The sequence below is a fragment of the Brassica rapa genome, chromosome A07 (genome assembly GCF_000309985.2).
Source record: "Brassica rapa cultivar Chiifu-401-42 chromosome A07, CAAS_Brap_v3.01, whole genome shotgun sequence".
Lineage (NCBI taxonomy): Eukaryota > Viridiplantae > Streptophyta > Magnoliopsida > Brassicales > Brassicaceae > Brassica > Brassica rapa.
In genome coordinates, this window is record NC_024801.2 from 17135464 (window position 1) to 17160105 (window position 24642).

Below are 24642 nucleotides of genomic sequence, written 5' to 3' on the forward strand. Positions count from 1 at the left end.
CGAGTTTCCAAAATAGAAACGCAAGTTTCCAAACTAAATTTTTTAAGAAACGAATTTCAAATGCGTTTCCGCGAATTTCTGAGAGATTCCGATTCTGAAACGTGAAACAGATTTTTATAGAGTTTCTATGCGACATAGGTTATACTACAAACATATACTATGTTGCGTAAAAATATATAAACAGCTAGGAAGTCATATATGAAAGGTATGATTATTAAGAATACGCAAGAATTTCATATATTAGTGATATATACTAATAACATATAAAAATAAGTTATGACTTATGATCATCAGGTAATGTGTTACAAAAAAAAAAGATAATCAAGTAATATAGTAGATATCGATCATATTATATCCACGTGAAAATTCCATGAAACTCGGACACGCGTAAAGATGTATGATCTTGTTCTCACTTTCGTCATCATTTACTGATTTTTTAATCATCCATTCAACTAGTCGAGCTTGAGAGTCAAATTTATCTTTCAGTTACTCTTAATTAAAATAAAAATGGATTAAATTTTCTGACCTTCGAAATTACCTTCAGTTCAATCAGTTGATAGATTTCAGCATTAATAGATCTGAACCTGAACACTTCATGTAATTTATGTAAATAGCTTTTTAGGATTAACCGCAACTTTGTGAAAAATAGGGTAAAAATTCCAAAACTTATATGCCAAAACATAGAGAAAATTAGCATGTTCCCAACTAAGAACTTCATATCGTGTGAGTTAGTCTTTAATTAACAATCACTATCTTCATGTAAAGAGATAAACAGACTATGAAGCTCATAAATATCATTCATTATTCAGCACCTATAAGCACCCACTTTCTTTTTGGTTTTCCTCTCACTATCTCGCTCAATCTGTATTATGTAACAGCCACCCAAAAGTTACAATTCAGAGGTTTCTATTTTCCATAGTTATTATTGTAAACTTAAAAGATTTGGGGTAGATCTATCTGCGTTTATTTTCTTCTGTTTGGCACGACAAATATAAAGATGGAGATCAAAGTCAAACCAAAAGCCTTAGAGTCAGAGCTTATAGCAACTAAAGTGGAAGATGATATGAAGAAGATGAAAGAGTGTATGCTGATTGGTCAAGCTGCAGCTGAAGAGATTACTAAAGATCAAGGAGCTATGACGACCATGGAGGAGGGTTTAAGACAAAACTCAGATGAAACAAAACAAGATCTATCTAAAAGTGACTCAAGATCAACATCGCTTGAGATGATAGAAAAGTTGGAAAATGGTAAGTTACCAATCTTTTGTTCCTTCAGTTTATCTTTTATCCTCGTTTGACTAATTCATACATGGAACAAAGTCATATACTATCAAAATTTTAGGCAATAACGGAATTTTTTTTATTGATATCTTAGGGGGAAATTTTGTGTTTCTATGTTTTTTTTTCTTCATTAGGCTATATATATAGAACCAGCAAAATTAAATTCACATAACAATTTTGGGCATAAATATGAAAGCCTCAGAAATATGTCTTTTTACCAAATTTTAGGAATTGTTGTTTTAAATATTTACGAAATTTATAAATTTTGGCAATTTTTTCAACTTTTGTTTCGCTTTCCTAATTTGTCCCATTAAATTTATATATTACGAAATGATTGTGTACACATAGATCATATAGCTTAAATCAGTCATTAATTTATTATATTGGTCTGGAATATATACGTGTTTGTGTAATAAACCCATATATATATGCCGTTTTATGAACTCACATATTTTGCAGACAGAGATTCGAGCCAGAACGCAGAAAACACCCAAAAGCAAGAAGAGAAGAAGAAAGAGAATAATAACATGATGAAACACAAGAAGGCTAGTTCACACGTGTGGGACTGTGGTAGCTCTCTTTACGACTCTTTCGAGCTCAACTCGTTCAAACGGCAACTCGACTCAGCTATATCTGCTTCCTCCGCCAGAACTATGTCCATGTCTCACCTCCCCGACCGCCGTCTACCTCTTCTTAACTCGCTCTCGCCGGAATCTCCTCTTCCTCCTCCGCCGGTTACTTCTTGTTCCTCCTCCGGAAACAAGAAACATTCGAACAAGATCTCTCGTTCTCTTCAGAGATTCTTGAAATCAGTGTTCAGACCAAAACATCACCAAACTCTGTCCTCGTCCTCAAGCACTCCTTCTTCGCCGGTCTACAAAGGGGCCGGTCACGACGGCGTCGGCGATAGAGATCGATACTACGTCGTTTATGACAAGTCAGGATCGTTGACCACTATTCCAGAGTCAACAGAGAAAGAAGTGGGCCCGGAGATTAACTCTCTTGTTAGGAAAACCGTGTCCGAGAGATTCCCGGCGAGTCGAGTCGCTGGTATATCATGTGCATGATTAATAATATTTACTATCTAAGTCGTATATTTGATATGTATGTTATGTGATATTAGAGTGTTTTTCTTTAAGAAAACATTTTGGAAAAAGTTAATAATCGTGTTGGACGTATGTGAATGTCAACATCTAATGAATTTATGATGCAGCCTACCTATCGTAACCGTTTAGTTTGGATCTATCTACCTTGAATATGAATACGTTAAAGATGAGGACCGGAGATTAGGTTTGGAGTCGCGTTCTGTGCGGGCATTTTATTTAAGTTTTTTTTTTAATATGACTCAAAATAAAAAGTTAAAATATTTATAATTAAATTATTTATAATTATATGATTTAAATTTTTTTTCTCATCAAAATATTTTTATTAAAATTTATAAATTATTTTTAAGATCTACAATATACAAGTTTTCTGTCTTAAGACTTACAGAGCCGCGAGAAGACTTTCAACGGTTATATTCATAAAATTACATTATGTTTTTTGTTTAATCATAAAAAGTTACTTGTAATTTTACTAGTCTTTTGAGTTAGTTTTGCATTTGATTTAAATTGGAATATATTTTTGTGTTTAATCAAGTTATATATTATATATGGCAATTTCCCCGTACCCATACTTCATTCTGTACAATAAGTATGAATTTAACACTAGCAATATTATATCATATACATTAAATAATATAAATAAATAAACAAACAACAATCTGCCTATAAATAAGGCAAATGCATGATCCATTATATCACGTACAACTGTACAAGAATATCATGTAGTCTATAATGTGTAACTTTTTGTTATCGGTGTATTACAATCAATACTCAAATCCGCCTAATATATGTTATTGAAAAATCATGTGATGAAATTACACTCATATATTAGTATTTATTAACAATGAATATTTAATGAGTCATTTTCATGTTGGGGATGAGGACGAACAATTAGGTTTGGGTTCACATTATGTATGCGTGTATTATCCGTCGTGCCAACATTAATTATTCAATTTGCTATAAATTTCTAGGTATGACATGTAAACTTGAGAGTTCAGAATTTACGAATCATGATTACAAAATTGGTGGTGAGTATGCACAAGACGAAGAAGGTGCTTTCAAGGATACGTTAGTTAAAATGGTTTCTAATAAATGGAGGGTAGATACAAACACACATCCTGGTTTAAATGCAACGTCTTCAATAACGTACCTGTCTCCTCCATGACTGATTTAGACTCGGAATGAAAAAATCTGATCAAACGTCACGGATCTATCAGATCAAGCAGGTCTATTAATAGATCAAGTGGATCTATCAAATGTGTACAAATTAATCTAGTGGTTCAAAAGTTACGCTTAAGTGGTGGAAATAGACAAAAAAGTGGTTCAAATTAGAAAGATTTACACTCTAAGACACTTTCCTTCTTTTAATTACACCTTGGGACACATTGTTATACAGACACACTTTCTCTAACAACTAGTGTTGGATCCTAACTAAGCATTTTCCTTTTTCGTTACATACCAAATATAAAGCTTCTTCCTACTGATTCTTTTGGCGGGATTTATTCCCAACCGTCGATCTTCCTTTATTGCCAAAGGCTGAGATTTAATATTACAAATCTGGACAAGACACATATCTAACTTTTAACAACCACCGCTAGATCTACTTCTTATTTCTGACGGTCCAGATCAAATTCTACAATTCACCATCTTCTTTCCCCCTGTCATTCTTGTCTCTTACCTCTTCAATCTTCATCACCCACAAAGTTAACAAGATAATTCATCAGAAATCAAAACCTGATTATTGGATCATAAGTTGTGGTTTGTGAGCTAATTAACCTTGTTTTGTTAATGTCGTTTACTGTAACTCCAAGTTTTTAACTCTTTGAACAAAAACCCTTTCATTTCTTGTAGGTATCTTCCATGGCGGACGGCTCACTGTATGGTTATCGTTGGCGAATGGAATAAATTTCTTTAATATGTATTGACTTTACTTTTAGCCCACAAACTTTAATCAAGTCGCGGATTTCTATTCTGGACATTTTGTCTAACTTGGTTACGCTGGTTTAGAAACCTCATCTATCTATACACCCCCTACACTGCCTCAACCGTACACATGTACGCTCTTCCCATCAACTACATTATATTAACCATGTTTCTACTGCCTAGTTCTATGAGATGTGGAAAATTGGTAACAAAATTACACAATCACAGTTCTTACAGTTTCCTACGGAGTTAGATTTTCAGAATCACACTAAGCTACAAGTTGTCCACGTGTACAACTATGTCAACTGTACATCATGGAGCTACGAGCTGTCCACGTGTACAACAATGCCAAGCTACAAGCTACAATTTGTATACACAAAACAAAAATACACATATGTTCTATCCAAATCAAAACATCATCCTCGAACAATCTGACTGTAGTGAATCATATATACACCAGACCTTCTTCTACGATTGCGCATTCACTCACCTCCATCCTTCTTCTTTTTGGACATACCTATATACCCCCGTACACAACCACCTTCACATTTGTGTACATGTGAACGTTTGTTGATAGCTAGTGTACATTATAAACCAATGTTGTTCCTCGAAACAATGTATATGTGGATAGTTAATAATATGCACTTAATGGAAATTATGTGTACATGTGAATACTTTACTATGCAATATGTACAACCCCACCCCCACCCCAAAAAAATACTACCCTTTTTGTTTTTAGCCTAAACAGGTGGACAAAGCACAAGCCCAGAAGCTTCTCCATCTCTTATGTCCTTTCAAGCACACCCCTTACCATAAGAAGATACTCCAACAATGAATTACAATTGTGCCTTTTGCTTGGGTATATGTCTGTCGCAAACAACCGTGACTGCTCCTTCATGTGGTTCCGCTATCTCTGAAAGACACAAGCAACACAAGAGAGTATTAGAAATCTCAATAATCTGAACCATAAACCAGGGAACCCAAATCACTTCCCCTACACAGAAACCCTAGATCGGAATTTTACACCAAAATACGAAATCCAACACCTGTAAGCCCCTGAAACACAATAAGAACTAAGATAATGGAGATATTGCAGCCCCCTTAGGAATACATCCACAAATCCACCCAGAAAAACCCAACGAGTTGGGGATACACGCGTGTACACATGTACACAATTGCAGCCCCCTCACTTCCCCTCACGAATATATCCACAAATTGTACATATACACGCGTGTACACATATACACTATGTTGGTTGTTCATATGTACACACTTGTTAGTAGGGGTGTTCAATCCGGATATCGGTTCGGTTTCGGTTCGGTTTTTTTCGGTTTTCGGTATTTCGGTTAGTAAAATATAACTACCATTCTAAATCCATATTTACTTCGGTTCGGTTCGGTTTATATACTGTCGGTTTTCGGTTTATTCGGTTTTATACCAAAAAAACATAATTATTTTGTTTGAGATCATATTATATGAATTTTAGAGTCATATTGTCAACACAGTCATTTATTAAAAATATATTACATGTTCAAATAAATGAACAAAAAAGTAAAAATGCTTCTACCATCAAATAAAATAATCAAATCTATAGCTAAAATCAAAGCTTGAAATTTTGAAAATAAAAATATGAAACAAAACAAATACATGAAAGAAAAGTTTTTTCACTCTTCCATATTTAGTGTTCATTAAAGTCATGCTTATTCAATTGAAAATTTTCCATTAATTATTGTCCATCAAATTTATAATCTTCATATTAATTTAGTGAAGACTAAAATAAATCAAAAAGATCAAAAAAGACTTAGAAAATAAGATGTCTGAATTGCGATGTATTAGTTATAGTTCAAGTGTTTTACAAATTAAGGTTTTTATTACTATAAAATTATGGTAATAGTTATTAACACAAATTTAACTTATGTAACAAATAGATTTTCATGTATTGTTATAAAATTGATACATATTTACATGTTTCTACTTTTAATCGGTTTTGTTCGGTTTATTCGGTTTAATCGGTTATATACCAAACCATATCCAAATCCTACGGTTTTTATAAAATTATATCCATTCGGTTTATATGGTATATACCAAAACCAAACCATATTGTCTATTTCGGTTCGGTTCGGTTCGGTACGGTTCGGTTTTACCATATTGAACAGCCCTACTTGTTAGTGTACACCCCACCACATTTTTTTCAAAACACCAAAACTAGCAACAAGCTTCGACCTTTTCCCCCATTGCATTATCATCATAGAAATCTCAAATCCGAAACCACAATCCCAAAATTAAAATCACAGAATTGAAACCCTAATCCCCAAACTTTGAAAAGTATAACCTCACATCGAGGGTCTTGGGTAAAATCTCAAAATACACCCTTAATCTCAAAATCAAAATTCCAAATCCAAATCCCTAATCTAAAAATCGAAATCCCAGAATCGAAATCCCAAAATCGAAACCCTAATCCCCTAACAGATGTTACCTTTCGCTTTGCCCTTTGAAACTCTCCTATTTCGCGATGACATCATCTTCTCTGTCCATGAGAAATCTCATTCGTCGCTCCGTCGGAAATTGCGGTCTCTGTCTTCTCCTACGGCGTTTTATTTTTTTTACAGGTTTGTGCAAAACTAAAAACTCAATTTTACATCTGTTTCACGTCCACTACCTGAAACCTAAAAAAATTAAAATTTAAATTCCCTAACCAGCCCAACTAGAATGAAAATGTCTAATTACCCAAATACCCACACTTAGTTTGCTTTATGGAGAACAAACATGTATTCAACCACTAGAAAGTACCTTAGTAGCACATTGTGCTCTCCTATGTAATAAAAAGACATATTGTGTCTATTTATGTTAATAACTCTTCAAATTACTTGTATAAATTTAAAATAATTTACATAAAATTTTATATTGCTATTTATTTTCATAATTAAAAAGAGTTATTTTAATAATACTTTATAAATAAAAAATAATTTCAATAAGTATAAATACTTTTCAAAATTTAATAAAAATAATTTAAACATATATATATATAATATGTTTAGCTTTAAAATAATATAGATATATATATATATATATGTACTTTTTATGCTTTAAAATAATTATAAATAATCAATTTTAAATATTTTATTTTTTCTGAAAGAAAATTACACATTGTCAAGAAAATAAAGTATAATGTCAAATAATAAGATATATAGTATGTATTAATTCATAGCTGAATTTTAGTTTTTAGTTGAACGTGTAGTATATATTAATTTATAATTGAATTTAAAATAACTAAAGTATAATACAAGAACCACTTAAAACACCGCATAGCAAGTGTACTTTGATCACTGTGGTTCTTCACTTTTCTTCATAATAAAGAACTGCCTTACTATTTATGGTGTCTCATCCGTTAAGTGTAACTAGATAAATAATTTTATTGAATGGAAAATTTAAAATTATGATGTGGATTCTCCACTAGTTGTGAGTAGCCTTGGGACGGATCCAGATCTGGATCCGTTAAAATAATTAAAAATAAATTTTTAAACAAAAAATACTAATTTTTTTAATATAATACATAAATTAAATATTTATAAATATATTTATATGTTTATAATATTGTAAAAACTAAAATATAATACTATAAGATTAATTCATGTATAAATATTAATATATCAAATATTAATATTAATAAAATTTAAAAATTTAATGTATTTTAAAAATACGGATCCGGATTTGGTTTGTACGGATCCAAGATTTTACTATCTGGATTTCGATCCGGGCACCCCGGATATCCTATTTTCGGAACGAATCTGGAGCGGATCTCGGATCGAATCTGGATTTCGGATAATAAATCCTAGGCCTAGTTGTGAGAACCGTTTAATATATGTTTTCCACTCTTAGCCTTATCTGTGTGTATGACTAAATATATAAATAGATTATAGTTTTTGTTTGTTTTGAAACTACGAGCTATGGATATGAGAAGTCCAATGTTATAATTTATAATATCATTTAGTAATTAGTACTATGTAGTAATCCATAGACATTTCTCTTGAGCTTTTCAAAATTTAAGATCTTGAATTTGTTTTAAACAAGAACTCATTTGTTTTATTTATTGTCAAAAATAACCTATTTGGCCAGAAAACATATGTTCTGGGTTATCAATGTACACAATATAAATATGTGTTCTCTATTTATATGCACCAAAACATGTGTTGATTATTGTAACACCATTGAATTATTTATAATCTTGACATTTACTGATACCGGAGTACTATGATACTTTCTGACCATAAAATCCATAGTAAAACCATCTGCTTGACACTTTTTGTATTATTTATGGATATAATGTAATTCTTGTTACCTTAAGTTGTGTGGTTAAATATTAATTAGTTATTTAATATGATTTATTTGATAATTTACATTAATCAATAGAATATATTATGTGTTTAGAAAACCTTAATAATGATAATAATAATAAATCAATTTAAATGATCAGTTTAAATTTTATTTTTAGTTATAACAAAATTTATTGAAAACAAAATCTTGCAAAATATTATTGATTTTTTAAATACTTTAATAAATTAATTCATCAATTTATTTCATAATTACTTAATTTGTAATATAACATTATCATAAATTAATGTTAATTCAAATTTTATTAAAAAACTATGATATTTTTATAAAATTTATAATTATAGTCTATATTACATTAAAATAAAAGTGCTATATGAAATAAATATTATAAAGTTATATTGGATTGATGAATTAACCTATTTTATTTTATAAATGATTTCATTTAAATAAATTATAATTTACCATGAAAACGAATTTAAATCCGTAAAATATTTAATATTTATAAAAAATAACAATATTAACATATTCTAAAATTTTATATCTACAACTGTATATAATATTTTTGTTTATTGTAAAACTCATAACAATATATTATCTAAAAATATTATATACATAATAAATAATATATAACTAACCTTTAAGTCAGGTATTATTTACAAAATATGCTATTATAAAACTTTTAAATTTAAATTAATTCATTAAAGATATTAATGATAAATCATTTTAGTAATAAACATAATTTTTATTCTGATTCTAACAAAAATATTTTGAGAAAATATATAAAAAATATTTTTAAAAACTTTAAATATTTTTCAATAAAATATTGATTAATTTAGTGAAAAAAAATCAAAGGTCATATAATCTTTCAAACTCAAAACTAGTTGTGTAATTTTCTAAATTTCTCTTGACCAAATGTACAATTTTGAAAATAAATGTTCAAAAAATATATTCTAAATTTTACAAAATACTAAACTATAGATGCTAGAGTATAATTTTTTGAAATGAAATGCAAGAAAAACTATGTTGCAAAAATCAAAAATAATATAATATTTTGAAATTTAAATTTAATAATAAAAAATCAGAAAAATTAATACCATAATATCCAAAAATATTCTATATCGATAAAATTTAATAAATAATATAATATATGCGACTATGTATAGAAGTTATTAAAATAATATGGCTGTATTATTTAGATATAATAATTTATTTATTTATAAAATATCACAAAATACTAAAATGATCGATGTTAAAGTATATTTTTAAAACACATCATGGAAATATGAATTATCCTGATTTTTTTTATGTATTATAACTAAAAAGATTATAAAAATGTATTGTATAAAAACTGTCGAATTTTTTAAATATATATATATATATATATATATATTTTTAAAATGTCTATTTGATTATTTCAGAATATGAACTTATTTCACCAAAATCAAAAATATATTTGTAAGTAATAATAATTAACAAAAATGTAAAATATATTAGACAAATAATCGTATATTAATAATATTGAGTAAGAAGTCTAAAAATAAGATTATAGAAGTATACAATATATATAACTAAAATGTAATCATATATTTAAAATATTTATGATAATATCAAAGTTATACATTTATAAAATGTAAAAAATATATGCACGAACGTGAAGTCAAACTATAATATGTATAATTTTTACTGGTAAAAGATATGTTTAAGAAAAAGAAATTAAAAACATTAAATAATGGGAAGACAATTGGTATTACAATTATGTTTCAGATATTCTTAATTTAACTGCTCTTGTTTTGTTTAATTTCAGATCATCCATCAACTTCAGCAGATAGTTCTGTTTATTGTCGGTGCTTGTTAATCACCATCATTGCACACAAATAGATTTATCTGATTATTTTTGGGTAGTTAAGGCCACAAGGATCCGTCAGTCTACAACTACAGATACACGAAATGGGTTCTGTAACCTGATATACACTTGGACATTTAACCTGATACACAGAGTGAGATTGGTAAAAGTAGAATAACTAGGAGTAAAAATTTTGGTGTAAAATGAGTGTGAAGAGAAATAAATGAACTGGAGTAAACTTTTACTCTAAAAATAGGGAGAACAAATTTGCTCTATAAATTCACAAAAAGACAAATACAGTTACTTTACTTCAACTTATATATTTTCAGCTTGATTTGAATTACTCAGGTGCATCTTAGCTAGTACTTTTTTTCACTCCAATAGTTTACTCTAAAAATGATTTACAATTAGTGTTGGGTCGCGGATCAAACCTGTCCCTCTTGACCTGCTAATCCGTAGGTTGAGTGATTTTTTTATTCATAAAATTTGACTTGTTTGACTCGCAAAAAAGTAGAAAACATGCACCGCCCCGCTTAAACGGCTAGACCCGCATATAATATTAATAATAATAAAATTATTATTTAAAATATGTTTATTAATAAAAATAATAAAAAATCTATTTATATTTAAAATTAAACAATTTTTAAATTTTCTTAAAAATAGTTTTTTATTAAAAATCTCTTTTTTTGTGGGTTAGTGGGTATAATTTGGCTGACCCGTCCTCTTAGAAAACATTCGACCTGCATCCGCAAATCATTTTTTCAAATCACTCAACCCATGCCGCGGGCATGTCAAACGGGGCGAGCCGGTAATGATTCAAATTCCCAGCTCTATTTACAATCTTGTAACATCAACTGTGTCCGTCTTTATGAATAAAAGCCAATATACCTTCGTCGAGGGCGCTCACGGCAAAGGATCCAGAACCACATAATTACTGAATCAAGTATCTCAAGAGGATTTAATTTCAAACAAATATGTGATTTCTCTGTCAGTAATCATTACCTGGACGGCTTTGGTAACGGTGAGGAAAAGAGTCATGTTATATTACTCCTAAGGTTGAAACTCTTAAAGTCAAATACACACCATGAGGCGCCACGTAAAAAAGACTTCCATGCTAACGTTGGCATTCCATCTGTAATGGAGGCTGAGTGTTTCTTTCAAAAAAAGAAAAGAAAAGAAATGAGTTTGGTGTCGCAAACCAAGATACAGAGAGAAGAGAAATAAGCCAAGCGTGTTGCTGAGTTAAGGACACCTCATAAATCATAACCGCACTAATAAACTGATGGCATTACATCAGCCAATTATGAGTTGGAATTAAGAAGCTCATGTACTGGGCATGACCAACCAAATGTAGTCAGTCTATCAGCACTTCAGAAGTTATTTATTTGGTTCCATCAAGTCAATAATTAACATTGCACAACAGAAACGCTTGCAGGTATCTGTTCTGTAAAAAATAAGGGGACAAACGTAAGTGGATACTAGATCTTGACCAAATACGCAACATTCATTGACACAGAACTCTTCATTCTCCTTTATTCTTTTCTGTTATCTGTTTTAAAGTTGTTTAGCTGATAGGAAATTAGTCAAACGATGCATCTATTGTAAGAAAAGCTTTTGAGTTGAAAAAATTTAACACATTAAAAAAAAAATTGATCTGCAATTGCTTGGTTTACAAATCTGTAAAGCGGTTACTATTATGACTTTTCAGAAAGCAAGAGACTTGGAGACAAAAGCTGCAATTGCTTGCAGAGCGACATCTTCAACTAGATCTTGTGTCAAACCCTTTGCTTCAAGGTGCTTCTTCCCAATCTTGAAGGAGTGATCTCCACCATCGATGACATGCACTTCAGTCACAGCTTTCATTTTGTTGCAAACAGCTTGGAGCTTATCCAGTGGACACATAGGATCTTTGCTACCCTTTTTGATACAAAGAAAAACAACATAATCCAGAGATCCATTAACAATCATGTACAACCCCCTAGAGAATAGTCATGTAAAACTTAATATGCATATAAAAGATACCTGCACAAACATCACAGGGATTTCCATTTTCAACAAGGTTTCATCTCTTATTGCACCTTTCATGCCCTAAAGATTTAACAAAACGATGTAAAGATCCCTTCCATTTATCAATCAGATAATCACAGGGGAAAAAGAAATGTAGAAACATAACCTTAAGTGGATATCCCAAGCATATAACAGCTGAAACCGGAATATCTTCATCCACGGCTACCATGCAGCTTACTCTGCAAAAGGATAAAATCACATTCAATATTTTAAAAAGGGTTTGTAAACAGAGTATGAGAGAGAAGGAGATATACCTTGAACCCATTGATTTACCAGCCAATATCAAAGGATGACCAGGGAACTTAGCAGCAGTTTCTTTGACAAGATCTAAATGAAATTGAACGAGCTTTTCAGCTTTTGGAGGAACTCTTCTTTTCCCTCCAGCAATATCTATCTACCCAGAAATTTCAAAATTCACACTTAAGTTTCTATCAAGACCACAAATATTATCATTATTATTATAAAAAAAAAGTACAGAATTCACTGACAAGGGTAATCAAATGTGATAACTTCAACGGCTGATAAGCTCTTCTTTAGCTTATCCTTCCATCTAAGCCAAAACAGAAGAAAAATTAAGACAATTCTGTGTGTCCAAAGAAGTACACAAACGCGTACCGAATCATCCAGTCGGAAGAAGAGGGAGCTCCGGCACCGTGAGCAAATATGACTACCGGCAAAGAAGAAGATGAAATCTCTGATTCTTCATCAGCGAAACATAACTCTTCAGCTTCCCTTCTTCTTTTATTTGAAGCTTCCATTGATGATGAAACCTGCTGGAAATCTCAGAAACCCTAAAGAATGGGGAAAATCATTTAACTTTCGCGCGCAATTAAGACTGTTTGAGAGAGTTATAATTGGGCCAACAAATATATAGGCCCAAAAGGCTACAAATGTGGAAAGGAATAAATTTTTTATTGTATATTTAAACTAAAAAATAAAATAAATGATGTTTTTAAAAAATTACCAAAAATTAAATAAATAAAGTTAACATAGTTTGTGTGGAAAAGGTAAAATTTTGTAAGATAGATGCTGACAAAAGAAAATATATTAGATTGATTACTATTCAAAGGAATATTATAGTTTGGTTCATGAGAGCATGATTAATCATGGTTTTTTAGCCGGAGTTCTTAATTTATGATTTGATAATCTTTTTTTTTTTTTTTTTTTACAATTTTCGGCTAAAAACGGTTCTTAGAACACCATTACCCTGGCTCTTACCCATGGGTTTTAGCAAAAGAATAATTAAAAAAATCAGTGGATCTCACTCACTTTTAAAAACTGCATCTTCTTCCTCTTCTGTAAGGACCGAATCTTAGGTGGTTTTTGAACTGTTCGCGGGTTCTACTGACATTTGGCGACACACAATTGATTCCCTTTTAATTATTATTTTTTTAACAGACAAAAAAAATTCAAAAACCTACCTATGAAATCGTGCATGGTGTTATTATATCTATTATTGAAGAGATGGTTTTTAATTTTTCATATAAAAGAACTAAGAACCGTATCTTAAGGCATCTCCATCCTCACTCTTTTTTTTTCCTTTAAATGGAGTAAAATTGAATATGGAGTAAGGAATACTCCAACCCAACTCCATATCTCACTCTATAATGAAATTTATTCCATAAATGGAGTAATCTATTTCTGTTTTGTTCATCACTCCATTATGGAGTAGAAAATAGAAGAGGGCTGAAATAATTTTACTATATTTTCACTTTTATTTCATTTGAGAGCATAAAATGAAGTTTTACATTGGAGATGCTCTTAAACGAAACTAAGAATCTCAATTAATAAACCAGAGTTAATGATGATTTAATTATTTCGGAATTCTAAACCAACCAAGGGAAAGAAAAAAACTATTTTTATCGATATGTCAGTTTTAGAAAATAATTTCCACGAAAATGGGTCCCGAAGAAAACTTCAAATGATAGTAACACCGTTCATAAGTCTATAAACTATCTCCACACGCAATTAATAAAAGATATTATTACCCATTTTAGACTTTTTGCATAATTTCAACAATGGCCAAGCTCGCCGTTACCGTCACCGTTCTCTTATTCACGTTGGCTCTCTCCGTCGTTGCCTCCAAGCCCGAAAATGAAATCATCGCCGATAGCCATAACACTTTATCTGCCGACTCCGACCCGTTTACTACAAACCCAACAACCTTTCCCGAATCCGGATCATCAGGACCCGAACTAACATCTTCCGATGAGATCACTGTACCGGTCAATTTCATGAATTTCCATCCAATCAATCGTCACTTCCCTAGACGTCCCTTGACTTTCAACCGCCGTCCGTGCCACCACCGTCGACACGGGATGTTTGGACGAGGCCTCCAGATCCCTTACGGCAACGACATGATCATCTCCGGTGAAGAAGAAAAGACGACAGGTCTAGATCGTTCGTTAGACAGCATAGTCGTGGATATTCCGACCATCAAGATGTTTGTCGGTCCCATCGCGGTGGAGGAGGCGAAACACCATCTCGAGGAGGAGGATGGCTCCAGCATGAAGATTACTGTGACTTTGATGAAGCGCAAAGAAGAAGGAGAAGGTGAAAGAGAGAGTGTGTTCAGGACAAAGATTCGCAAGTTTCTAAACCATTTGGTCTGAACAAGAAGAAGACTCTAGTTTGTTCTTTAAATCTAGTAAAGATACAATAAAGTAAAGCCCTCTTATATACGGGCTTAGCTTCTATATGTTTTTTTCTCTGACAGCTTCCATATGAGATGAAGCTGATTTTGTCTAGTATAATACTGTATGTGATTCTGTAAAAGCTTAATCCTATAGTTAAATTAAATTGATTGCAGAAGCATGAAGGTGGTGACGAAGAATAACTTAAATTACATTACGCTTTTGGAGTACATATTATATTATTATGCTTGGTTTTCGCAGTAACCGCCTTGTTGGGAGGTTGAGGTCAGCTCAGGGCAAGCCGTGGGGTTGACTTTCTCGGCGGCTCCAACTACATCTGAGCATTTCCATATGGGAGAACCTTTTGTTCCAGTGAATGTAACATTGGAGAAGCAGAGGTTGGTGAAAGGTGCATCTTTCAATCCCTGAACCATGCCAGCACGCTCCACCTTGATTCCCCAGACGTTCTTGATCGTTATGCCTCGTACGACAGGGAGAGCCGACACGTTGAATTTATCATCCGGGTGATCTCCTGTGTCGCCAGAGATCTTAATCCCGGTCCGAACTTTCTCCAGGTGAACCCCCGAGACTGTGATCCCCTGGATGCTTCCTCCTCGGCCAATGTTTGTCTTGATATGAACGCCGATTCCGGAATTGTACAAAGTGATGTTTTCCACCGTGACATTCTGGATTCCGCCAGATGTTTCGCTTCCGATGGCTATACCGGCAAATGGGGAAGATCCGGTGATGCGTCGGATGGTGATGTCACGGCTTGGACGGTTGTAGGCAATGCCATACTCGTCCCAACCGCTCTTCACGGCTACAAGGTCGTCGCCAGTGGATATGTAGGAGTCTTCTATACACACGTTAGAGCTCGAATCTGTAGCAATGAGTGAGTGAGCACACAAGTTAATGATTTGAAACGTAACAGATGTAAATTAAGTGGAATGGGGACCTGGATCAATCCCATCGGTGTTTGGGGAATCAGTTGGAGCGAGGATGGTAACGTGATGAACTACAACACCACTGTGAGAAAAAAGAGAGATGCTAATTAGTGAGTTCAAGAGATGGTTTTGTTTTAGTGAGAGAAGAGAACCTGCAGTAAACAGGATGGAGAGTCCAGAAAGGGGAGTTCTGAAGAACAACATGAGAGATAAGGATGTCAGTTGAATTCTTGAATTCGACGAGACCCGGTCTGGTGAATTTTAGAGTTCCATGTCTCCACATGTTCCACCAAGGTTCTCCAGCACCGTCAATGGTCCCATTTTTGCCTAAGCAGACACACATTAACACAAACAGATAATCTGATTGCAGGATGAGATACAAAGTAAACTCCGAAACAAACCTGTAATAACAACATCGGTGAGTCCGTCTCCATGGATAAAGCTAATATACCTTTGACCAGGGCGCTCCCTTCCTCTGCCATAAGAAGGCAAAGGATCTATCAAAGGCCATTTCTCCGTATCCTGAACAATCAAAACATCTGTATAAATAATGCATTCTATGGTGATATGAATCTCAAATGGAATCACAGACAGACATTTCCACTGTTAAAAATCATCACATCATATAATCCAAAGCCTAAAACCAATCACCTGAAGGGCTTTGATGACTGCACCATGGGCGAGGTAAAGAGTCATGTGACTGGTAAGGTTGAAGCTCTGAGTCAAATAAACGCCACGTGGCACGTAGAGAAGCGTTCCCACGCTAACGTTTTTGGCGTTTCGTATCCGATCAATGGCGGCGTTGAAGGCATTGGTGTTCAAGGTGGTGCCGTCACCGACAGCGCCAAAGTCAGAAATCGACAGCATCTGGCTCCTGTGCTTCATCGGAACTATACCGGAGCAAGTGATGGGATCTCCGAGGGAGAGATGGTGGTGAGCGGAGAGCAAAAAGAATACGAAAACAGAGATCGGAAGTCGAGAGATTCCCATTGCTGTGGTTCTTACTAATGAGACAGTTGTGTGTAGAGAGTGAAGGAGAAAAAGGAATAAAAGGGGAGAAAGAGTTCGAAGGAATCTGATCTTAGAGAAACGTCATTAACTTACTCCACCAAGAAATCTGCTGGGAGAGTAATGCCAAAGAGGAAAGCAGAGAAGTCAGCTAAATTACGGTTTTGACCTACCTTTCCTAAAATGGTTTTCGAATCTTCTTCGGGTTTTAATATATATCAATTAATCATAAACGGGCCCAAATATTCAAAGCCCATTATAAATTGTCCCGCCAATTTTTCCCTAATTTGTCTCCACTTTCCCGCTACTTGCTAAGCGTTCTGTGCTCTGTTTCTGTGAATCAAAAAAAAAAAAAAATTCACAGAAACAGAGCACAGAACCCAAAACCAGAAGATTTTACTAGAAAGATGGTGAGAGAAGAGGCAGAAAGGAGAGGAGATGATACGATGATCGATGCACCGCAAATCACTAACCCAAAACCAGAAGATTTTTTCAATGTTCATTACCTCCGAATTTACTACGGCAAGTTTGCAATGATCTTATTCAAAATCTATTGGTGCTCTCAAGTAATGCTTATTTAATTATTGAATGCAGGAAATCTATTTCCTTACACTGATATTCACAAATGGCTTTCTTACGGACACGGTATGTGCTTGTGTTTTTTTTTTTCTCTTACACTTACTTTGAAAGCCATACTAATACTAATAATAAGACCATGCTGATGCTGGTTGTAATAGATGGGAAACATCCTGGTTGCGATGAATACTACTTTGGTCGAAGAGAATTCTCTTTTACACTTGAGAACGATGTTTATCTGCGCTACAAGTCCTTCAAGTCTGTTTCATCTTTGGAACACGCTATCAAATCATGTTTTCCTTACAAGATTGATATTGGCGCTGTCTATAGCGTTGATGTGAGCTCCCCCTTCTTCTTCTTCAGCTGTGTGCTTTTAGTAACCATTTTTTATTTGAGTTTTCTTTTGCTCTTGCAGCCTGACAAGAGGCATGCCTATTCTCAAACTGGTACCAATGTGTTCACTCCTGTGGAGAGGGAGTTGGTCTTTGATATCGTCAGTTTTCTAAATTTTCTTCTCTAATGAAATTTTCTTGTTTTGATGTTTATTCTTTTGTATTTTGACTCGAATTGTATTGTGTGTTTTTTCTCAGGATATAACAGATTATGACGACGTTAGATACTGTTGCTCTGGAGCTGATGTTTGCTCCAAATGTTGGCCTTTGATGACTGTTGCTATCAAAGTCATTCATACTTCCCTCAAAGGTATCATCACACACTTTCAACTACCATTTGTTTACTGTTCTTGAATTTTTCCATCTCCTATGAGTTTTTGGAACGTTAGTATATCTTGGGAATTAGTTTGCTATCTTTCTTTACCGTTTAGAACTTCACTGATGGTGTTTGGCAATGTGGAACACTAAATGTATTGGACGAACATCTAGCAACCTATATATTTTTTTTTTATTTGGTCTCTTTGCAGAGGATTTTGGTTTCAAACATATTCTCTGGGTCTTCAGTGGTCGCCGTGGAGTTCACTGTTGGGTTTGTGATCCTAAAGCTCGCAGGTAAAAACAACTACTGCTCATTTGTTATGAATCAGTTTCTTCATATTATCTTCTGTTTTATGAAATGAAATTCTGCAGGATGACTAATGAACAAAGATCAGCAGTTGCTGAATACTTCCGTGTTTATAAGGTTGCTTTCTCAATATCTAACTAAATTGCTTGTTTTGTTTTTGTGAAATTCTCTTTTAAAGTTTAATTACTGTTTTTCTTTTATGTGACAACAGGGAAATGAGAACAATGCAAGAAAAGTCGCTCTTATGGGTTATTCTCTTCATCCCTTCCTTGCGTAAGTGTTCCTCCTCCTCCATCACACCTTTCTGATTTCAATATCCTTTCTAATTTCATCCGGGCCCTTTTTCACAGGAGATCGTATGTGGATTTCCTCAAGGGTTTCTTTGAGGGTGAGTTACAAGCAAATCAAAGTATATTCTCTACCAAAGACAAGTATGACAAGATACTTGAGATGATTTCAGATGAAGGTATGGAAAGTGTCATGATGTATCTTTGTCAGCTTACTCAAGGTCCTAACCAAAGTTTCATGACTTACAACGGTCTACATATTCATGACAGATATTCAATCAGAGCTGAGAGAAAAGTGGGAGAAATCTGCTAATAGATCATCTCTATCAGAAGAAGCCATCAGCCTTGTTAGGTGGGAGCAGCTTAAAAACACCCTCCAATCCAAGAAACACAAGGTTTGTTATTGTCTTTACTTGTGTTTCTCTCAGCGTTTACCCCGTTAAACCCTGTATCCAATGTTTCAGGCTCCAACACTGCGTATGTGCGTCGAAGAAATTGTCTTCACCTTTACATATCCTCGTATTGATTTGGAGGTTTGTTTTATTAATCTATGCTACAATCTTATTAAAGCCTCCGTTAAGTATGGTTACTTGTTTAATTACAGGTCTCAAAACAAATGAACCATTTGCTTAAAGCACCTTTCTGTGTCCATCCAAAAACAGGTCCCTCCCGTTTGATTCTTGAATATATTATATTAATCACACCAATTGATACACAGAGTCATGTTTCATTAAAGAAGAAATGTCTTGTGAATTTTCAGGTCGTGTATGTGTTCCTATCGACCCTAATAACTGCGATGAGTTTGATCCATTGGCAGTTCCTACACTTTCACAGGTACTAAAATAATAGACAAAATATGATACGTTAAAGAGGTGTGTGGATACTGAATTGGATCATCATAATTCACTAATATATTTCATTTGGTTTTATGATTGACAGCTAATAGAAGAAATCAACTCAGGAGGCTCCAAAATGGATGTGGATGATGATGATGATGATGATGGTACGTTCTTAATTACAATCACTGTTCGGATTAAGCCTTTACTAGCTAGCATAAATAACTTCTGTTGTATTTTTTAACACCTGCCAGATACAGATACAAGCTTACTAGGGAAATCAATCAAGTTCTTCAGATCCTCATTCCTAGAACCCTTACTAAAATCGTGCAAGGTAGATCTCTCATTTCTCTAAATTCTCCCCCATGATTATATCCAAAAATATTCAGAAAGGCTTTGATGCATCTGTTGGAAGAGTGATATTGATATGTTTAATGAATTGCCTGCAGGAAGAAATAGAGAGTTCATACAAAACCAAAATTGGCAAGTCTAAGGATTCATTCAGCTGGTAACTCTGGTGTATTGAGTTTACTTCGGTCGTTAACAGTCCGGTTATTTGGTCTAAGTTTCGCTTTCTATCAGTTTAGTTTGTAGTCTTCATTAAGTTTTAGAATCTATCCGGAGAATAGTCCATCTCTTGTTGCTACGTTTCCTAAGAAAATAATAGCTTATTGATGTGACTGAGTTTATTTATATGGTTATGAATTACACAAAAAGATTTTACATTAATGATTAAAGATGGTTAAGGTAACGAATGTTAAAAGGTGTAGCCACAGTTTGGTCCCCATCAAGAAGTGCTTTGGCAACAATGAGATTGGCAGCTTCGGTTGGGTGGTACGCGTCCCAAAACACAAATTTGGACCGGTCCTCACATGCTGCTTGGCTTGAGTTCTGGTTCGATCCCTTGAAGCAAGTAAAGGGTGGAAAGTAGCCCCCACAACAAGGCTTGTCCGCGTTCTCTAACCCTTCCAAACAAAAACATTTCAGTAGGAGTCTTAATAAAACAAAAACATTTCGTTACTAGACAACTAAAGTCTTACCAAATTGACGATAGCTCAAAACCAGTTTCAAGAAGAGGTCGTAAGAGTTGGCGTAGACAAATGTAGTGTTGTGATATCCTAACTCACTATTCAATGTCGTGAGAGAATGTCTAAGCTTCATGTTATAGCCACGGACTATTTGGTTGACTTGGTCAGAGCATTTTCCAGCTGGTATCAAGTTCAAGGCACGAGCAAATGGTATGCAACCGAGTGGTCCCACTCCGACCACCACGAACTTTCTTGCTCCTAATTCATGCAAACGCTGCGAACACATGGGACTTGACACAGTTAATATGTCTTAGATCGTGCGCCCTCTGCATTTGGTTTTGCAAGTTAACAAAAATATTTCTGAAAATTCGAATTAAGTAAAAATATTTTAAACTTCACGCGAACATAAAAATTTGGTCTGACACCATTGAATTCTTTATATAACTTTACTACGAATTAACTAGTGGACGCAAGTGGTAACAAAAGACAATAATTCCATAATAATTGCTTGACACTTCATGCATTATGTATCTACACAAAGTACTATCTTTTACTACCTTAAGGTGTGTGGTTAAATGAAAGACCATGGAGTCTTGTAAGACACCAATGGGGAGCTTGTCTTGAGAGAAGAAAGGTATGGATGGTTGGATGTAATTTAATATATCATTGGACCCAATTGTGATTGTGAACATTGACTTCTTCAACATCTCTTTCGTACCATTTTCACCAATCATTCTTACCATATAGTCTCTACTTTTCTCAAAATAACTCACTTGTTCTCTCAACGGAACCCTCCCTATCTGTCAGAAACCAAAAAGTTTGTTGTTCTCAACAGTCACTATATCTATAGTTACATATTATGTCTGTTATTTTCTATGTAAATTGAGTATTAAATAATATTATTGTATTTATTAGGGATTATAACTAGACACTTTAAAACGACATTTGAACTACTGTATATGGGGAGCTTACGAACAAAAGACCGGTGTCGTCAAAGATTCCAGCCGAACCAGAAGCATAATTGATCCCACTATGAATTGTGTTAACCTCAGTGTTTGGTTCAAGATAAGGAGTTGGTGCTGATTCTGCTCCCAAGGCTTCACCTGTTTTTTTTTTTTTTTTTCAAATCAGTGATTACGTAAGAGAATTAGTTGCAGATTAATTAGCATCATCTAAATTTTCAAAAGCCACCGTTAAATGATTCAAGAGACAGCCACTCAAAATCATACTCCTTCCATTTCTTAAAAAATGTCACTTTGATATTTTTCACACATATTAAAAAAATTATTGGAATGCATTTATATATTTAATAATTACATTCTTTTGACTAATATTATTTGAGATAAATATAATTATTTACAAGATCAATGCAGTTTACAATTAGTATTAAACTGGATCAAAATATATTGAAATTCTAAAATGATATTGTTTGTATAAAAAAAATGTTATTTTAACATTTTTAAGATATTCCAAATGGTAGTTGCATTTATGAGATTAGCATCTTTTAATTCTTCAACCTTACACACTTTTTACATTACTATTGTTTTCAATTCGTCTGTCTAAAAGCAACATCAATGGGAGTTTTTGCTCTTGGGTTCTTAAAAGACATATATATACATGCATATATTATATATACGTATGTAATTGTGGAGTTCTAAGCTTTACGGGAAATCCAACCAAAAGTAAAGCTTTTTCGTAAAGCTTAGAACCCCACAATTATATATGTATATATAATATATACATGTATGTATATGTAATTTAAGAACCTAAGAGCAAGAACCCCCATTGAAGTTGCTCTAACTACTCGATGCTGATTTTGACATCTATAAAACGAGTCAACTTATCTATCAATCGTTGACTTTAAGTGTGTTTTGTTTGTAAATGAGGGTCCTGTTATATTAAATTGCTGTAACTAACCTTTACATCACATTTATATCTAATCAAAGTACTAACTACTTTTTAATATTTTCTCCGGTTACACAATAAATGTTGTTTTGCTATAAATATTTTGCTTAGGAAAGATTATCTTGTCATCCAAAAAGAAAGAGAAGATTGTAAATAACTAAATATTAGTATATTTTATTTCTACTTTAAACAAACATAAAAATGCAACATAGAACATAAGTTCAATAATCAATTCAATATTTTAAATTTTTAAAAAGAGTATTTTTGTCAATTCATATAAAACATAGTATAAATATTACTGAATTAATAAAGAGACATACCTACAATATCAGAAATGGTCCGACCATTAGTGAATCTTCCGGTGGGTTGGCCATTAGAAGGTATGAAGTCGATGCCGTAGGGAGAAGAATCAGCTTTTGACAATGTGAAGAGATAATTGTTGTTTCCAACATCTACCAGTGAGTCTCCAAATATGAAATTTGTGAAAGATTGATCAGTAGCCTGAAGATGTGATACCCAAAGAAGAAGAGTGAGGTTGAAAAGCTTGTGAGGAAAACTACATGTGATCTCCATTTTATTTCTTTTTTGCTTTGGTCGAATCTTTGCCAATATACTGATATATACTGTTTTGGTTAAATAAAGTTAGGACTTTTGAACCATTCTTCTTGCTTACGTATGTAACATTAGGACTTGTTCAAAAGATTGCACATGGTTCTTCTACGTATCCTATTACTTAATTTGCTGGTCAAGTAACACAAACATTGATTTCTCTTGAGTCTTGAGTGCATATGCATAATTGACTCTTGAAATTTCATAAAGTTACTGTAAAGCTCAGGAATAATATGAGGTATAAATAAATACATTAACATAATGATCTATAATAGGACAGCAAACTATAGGCCGGGCTGCCATTTAGATGGACTGGTGAATAATTTCAAAGACAACGATGTTGCAGTTTTATTAATTGCACATGTGATGTATCGACCACACATATGATACTTCTTCATATTTCGCGGATGCGCATTTGTTTTTTTAATGCCTACATTTTATAAGTATCAATTTGGGTCAACAGTTTACATAAGATATACAAAACAAAGAAACACATTTTAAGAACATGAAACTGGAAAAGCAATAACACGACGCGTCCTCACTCATCCACATGATAGACTAATTTAATTTTAGTTTTATATTATCACTCATTTTTAAATAAAATATTATAATTATACTAGATTAAATCATGTGTATGTTCAAAATTATTAATTTAACTTTATAAACAGTATAAATAATTTAAGAATAATAAATGTAAGCAAAATCACTATTATTATTATTATTTGCTATTTGCACTAACAGTTTGACTAACTACATTTAAACTTTATAAAATTATTTTTAATATTTTTAATTTTTATTTTTATTTTTTATATTTTTATTATTATGAACAGTTAGCGCTTAAAAATTATTTCTATTAAGAAATAACGGAAAATGCTAATATACAATTAAGGTAGAAAATTACTTCATTTGAAAATATTTTAATGTACTTGGAGAATGAAACATTTTTACTTTTCATAAATATTTCTTATAAATCATTAATTGTAAAATTTAGTTATCTTAATCACAGATAAATCAAATAATTATTTTTAGCTATTTTTTTAATTCTATAAGTGGATATCTTTTATAGATTTGTCTTTTTTCTTATTTTACAAATATGTTAAAATTTAATCATAATTTTTTTTAAAATATGTTAAAATCTGATTGATGGATTTGTATATATATATATATATATATATATATATATATATGTTAATACTAAGCAACATCAAACTGTATATAATAATATGTCTATTGTATAATTAATACTTAATA

At 32.8% G+C, this 24642-nt stretch overlaps 6 protein-coding genes and 1 long non-coding RNA gene across 13 annotated transcripts; 3 read left to right on the plus strand and 4 right to left on the minus strand.

Moving 5' to 3' along the window:
- Positions 1-755: 755 nt before the first annotated feature.
- Positions 756-2499, plus strand: LOC103850232. Its single transcript, XM_009126953.3, has 2 exons — positions 756-1247; positions 1740-2499. Exons 1-2 carry the CDS (start codon positions 998-1000, stop codon positions 2345-2347), a joined length of 858 nt encoding a protein of 285 aa, XP_009125201.1. The 5' UTR covers positions 756-997; the 3' UTR covers positions 2348-2499.
- A 259-nt stretch (positions 2500-2758) lies between these two features.
- Positions 2759-8977, minus strand: LOC117126492. Its single transcript, XR_004449094.1, has 2 exons — positions 6783-8977; positions 2759-5219 (listed from the first exon to the last, which is right to left on the minus strand). It is a non-coding gene; the product is annotated as an uncharacterized LOC117126492 (long non-coding RNA).
- Positions 8978-10898: 1921 nt separating this feature from the next.
- LOC103850236 (KAT8 regulatory NSL complex subunit 3) lies at positions 10899-14750 on the minus strand. Of its 3 annotated transcripts, none has more exons than XM_009126956.3 (7): positions 14537-14750; positions 13164-13339; positions 13037-13098; positions 12803-12938; positions 12655-12727; positions 12504-12569; positions 10899-12398 (listed from the first exon to the last, which is right to left on the minus strand). In XM_009126956.3, exons 2-7 carry the CDS (start codon positions 13304-13306, stop codon positions 12186-12188), a joined length of 693 nt encoding a protein of 230 aa, XP_009125204.1. In that variant the 5' UTR covers positions 13307-13339; positions 14537-14750; the 3' UTR covers positions 10899-12185. The 3 variants fall into 3 exon arrangements, with proteins under 3 accessions (XP_009125204.1, XP_033130483.1, XP_033130482.1); XM_033274592.1 differs by having other exon boundaries at positions 10899-12110; positions 12143-12398; positions 12655-12938; XM_033274591.1 differs by having other exon boundaries at positions 12655-12938.
- LOC103850235 lies at positions 14403-15362 on the plus strand. The gene has a single exon (XM_009126955.3). It carries the CDS (start codon positions 14567-14569, stop codon positions 15158-15160), a length of 594 nt encoding a protein of 197 aa, XP_009125203.1. The 5' UTR covers positions 14403-14566; the 3' UTR covers positions 15161-15362.
- Positions 15335-17259, minus strand: LOC103850234 (probable polygalacturonase). Its single transcript, XM_009126954.3, has 5 exons — positions 16777-17259; positions 16527-16647; positions 16278-16452; positions 16137-16207; positions 15335-16061 (listed from the first exon to the last, which is right to left on the minus strand). The coding sequence occupies exons 1-5, from the start codon at positions 17113-17115 to the stop codon at positions 15424-15426; spliced, it is 1344 nt and encodes a 447-aa protein (XP_009125202.1). The 5' UTR covers positions 17116-17259; the 3' UTR covers positions 15335-15423.
- Positions 17260-17311: 52 nt separating this feature from the next.
- On the plus strand, positions 17312-20576 carry LOC103850238 (DNA primase small subunit). 4 transcript variants are annotated; one of them, XM_009126958.3, is made up of 16 exons: positions 17312-17655; positions 17728-17778; positions 17871-18046; positions 18125-18202; positions 18300-18411; positions 18629-18713; positions 18792-18843; positions 18938-18999; positions 19077-19192; positions 19284-19408; positions 19478-19546; positions 19618-19675; positions 19774-19847; positions 19953-20016; positions 20104-20183; positions 20299-20576. In XM_009126958.3, the coding sequence occupies exons 1-16, from the start codon at positions 17541-17543 to the stop codon at positions 20359-20361; spliced, it is 1380 nt and encodes a 459-aa protein (XP_009125206.1). In that variant the 5' UTR covers positions 17312-17540; the 3' UTR covers positions 20362-20576. The 4 variants fall into 4 exon arrangements, with proteins under 4 accessions (XP_009125206.1, XP_033130478.1, XP_033130479.1 ...); XM_033274587.1 differs by having other exon boundaries at positions 20110-20183; XM_033274588.1 differs by having other exon boundaries at positions 19953-20007.
- Positions 20513-24446, minus strand: LOC103850237 (GDSL esterase/lipase At5g41890). Of its 2 annotated transcripts, none has more exons than XM_033274590.1 (5): positions 23103-24446; positions 21850-21980; positions 21435-21677; positions 20890-21151; positions 20513-20808 (listed from the first exon to the last, which is right to left on the minus strand). In XM_033274590.1, the coding sequence occupies exons 1-5, from the start codon at positions 23353-23355 to the stop codon at positions 20582-20584; spliced, it is 1116 nt and encodes a 371-aa protein (XP_033130481.1). In that variant the 5' UTR covers positions 23356-24446; the 3' UTR covers positions 20513-20581. The 2 variants fall into 2 exon arrangements, with proteins under 2 accessions (XP_033130481.1, XP_009125205.1); XM_009126957.3 differs by having other exon boundaries at positions 20514-20814.
- Positions 24447-24642: the final 196 nt, after the last annotated feature.

Bases quoted from the DNA above. Each gene is read 5' to 3' on its own strand.
- LOC103850238 (XM_009126958.3), top strand. From the start codon at position 17,541: ATGGTGAGAGAAGAGGCAGAAAGGAGAGGAGATGATACGATGATCGAT. The intron at 18,047-18,124 runs GTGAGCTCCCCC...TTGCTCTTGCAG, and splicing joins GCGCTGTCTATAGCGTTGAT to CCTGACAAGAGGCATGCCTA. The intron at 19,409-19,477 runs GTTTGTTATTGT...CCAATGTTTCAG, and splicing joins TCCAATCCAAGAAACACAAG to GCTCCAACACTGCGTATGTG.
- LOC103850237 (XM_009126957.3), bottom strand. From the start codon at position 23,355: ATGGAGATCACATGTAGTTTTCCTCACAAGCTTTTCAACCTCACTCTT. The intron at 21,678-21,849 runs GTAAGCTCCCCA...GGTTTCTGACAG, and splicing joins ACGACACCGGTCTTTTGTTC to ATAGGGAGGGTTCCGTTGAG. The intron at 21,152-21,434 runs GTAGTAAAAGAT...ATGTGTTCGCAG, and splicing joins ATTTAACCACACACCTTAAG to CGTTTGCATGAATTAGGAGC.
- LOC103850232 (XM_009126953.3), top strand. From the start codon at position 998: ATGGAGATCAAAGTCAAACCAAAAGCCTTAGAGTCAGAGCTTATAGCA. The intron at 1,248-1,739 runs GTAAGTTACCAA...CATATTTTGCAG, and splicing joins GATAGAAAAGTTGGAAAATG to ACAGAGATTCGAGCCAGAAC.
- LOC103850236 (XM_033274592.1), bottom strand. From the start codon at position 13,306: ATGGAAGCTTCAAATAAAAGAAGAAGGGAAGCTGAAGAGTTATGTTTC. The intron at 12,939-13,036 runs GTCAGTGAATTC...CTGGGTAGATAG, and splicing joins TATCACATTTGATTACCCTT to ATATTGCTGGAGGGAAAAGA. The intron at 12,570-12,654 runs GTTATGTTTCTA...TTAAATCTTTAG, and splicing joins GCTTGGGATATCCACTTAAG to GGCATGAAAGGTGCAATAAG.
- LOC103850234 (XM_009126954.3), bottom strand. From the start codon at position 17,115: ATGGGAATCTCTCGACTTCCGATCTCTGTTTTCGTATTCTTTTTGCTC. The intron at 16,208-16,277 runs GTTCTCTTCTCT...TTTTTCTCACAG, and splicing joins CTCCATCCTGTTTACTGCAG to TGGTGTTGTAGTTCATCACG. The intron at 16,062-16,136 runs GTCCCCATTCCA...TCATTGCTACAG, and splicing joins CACCGATGGGATTGATCCAG to ATTCGAGCTCTAACGTGTGT.
- LOC103850235 (XM_009126955.3), top strand. From the start codon at position 14,567: ATGGCCAAGCTCGCCGTTACCGTCACCGTTCTCTTATTCACGTTGGCT.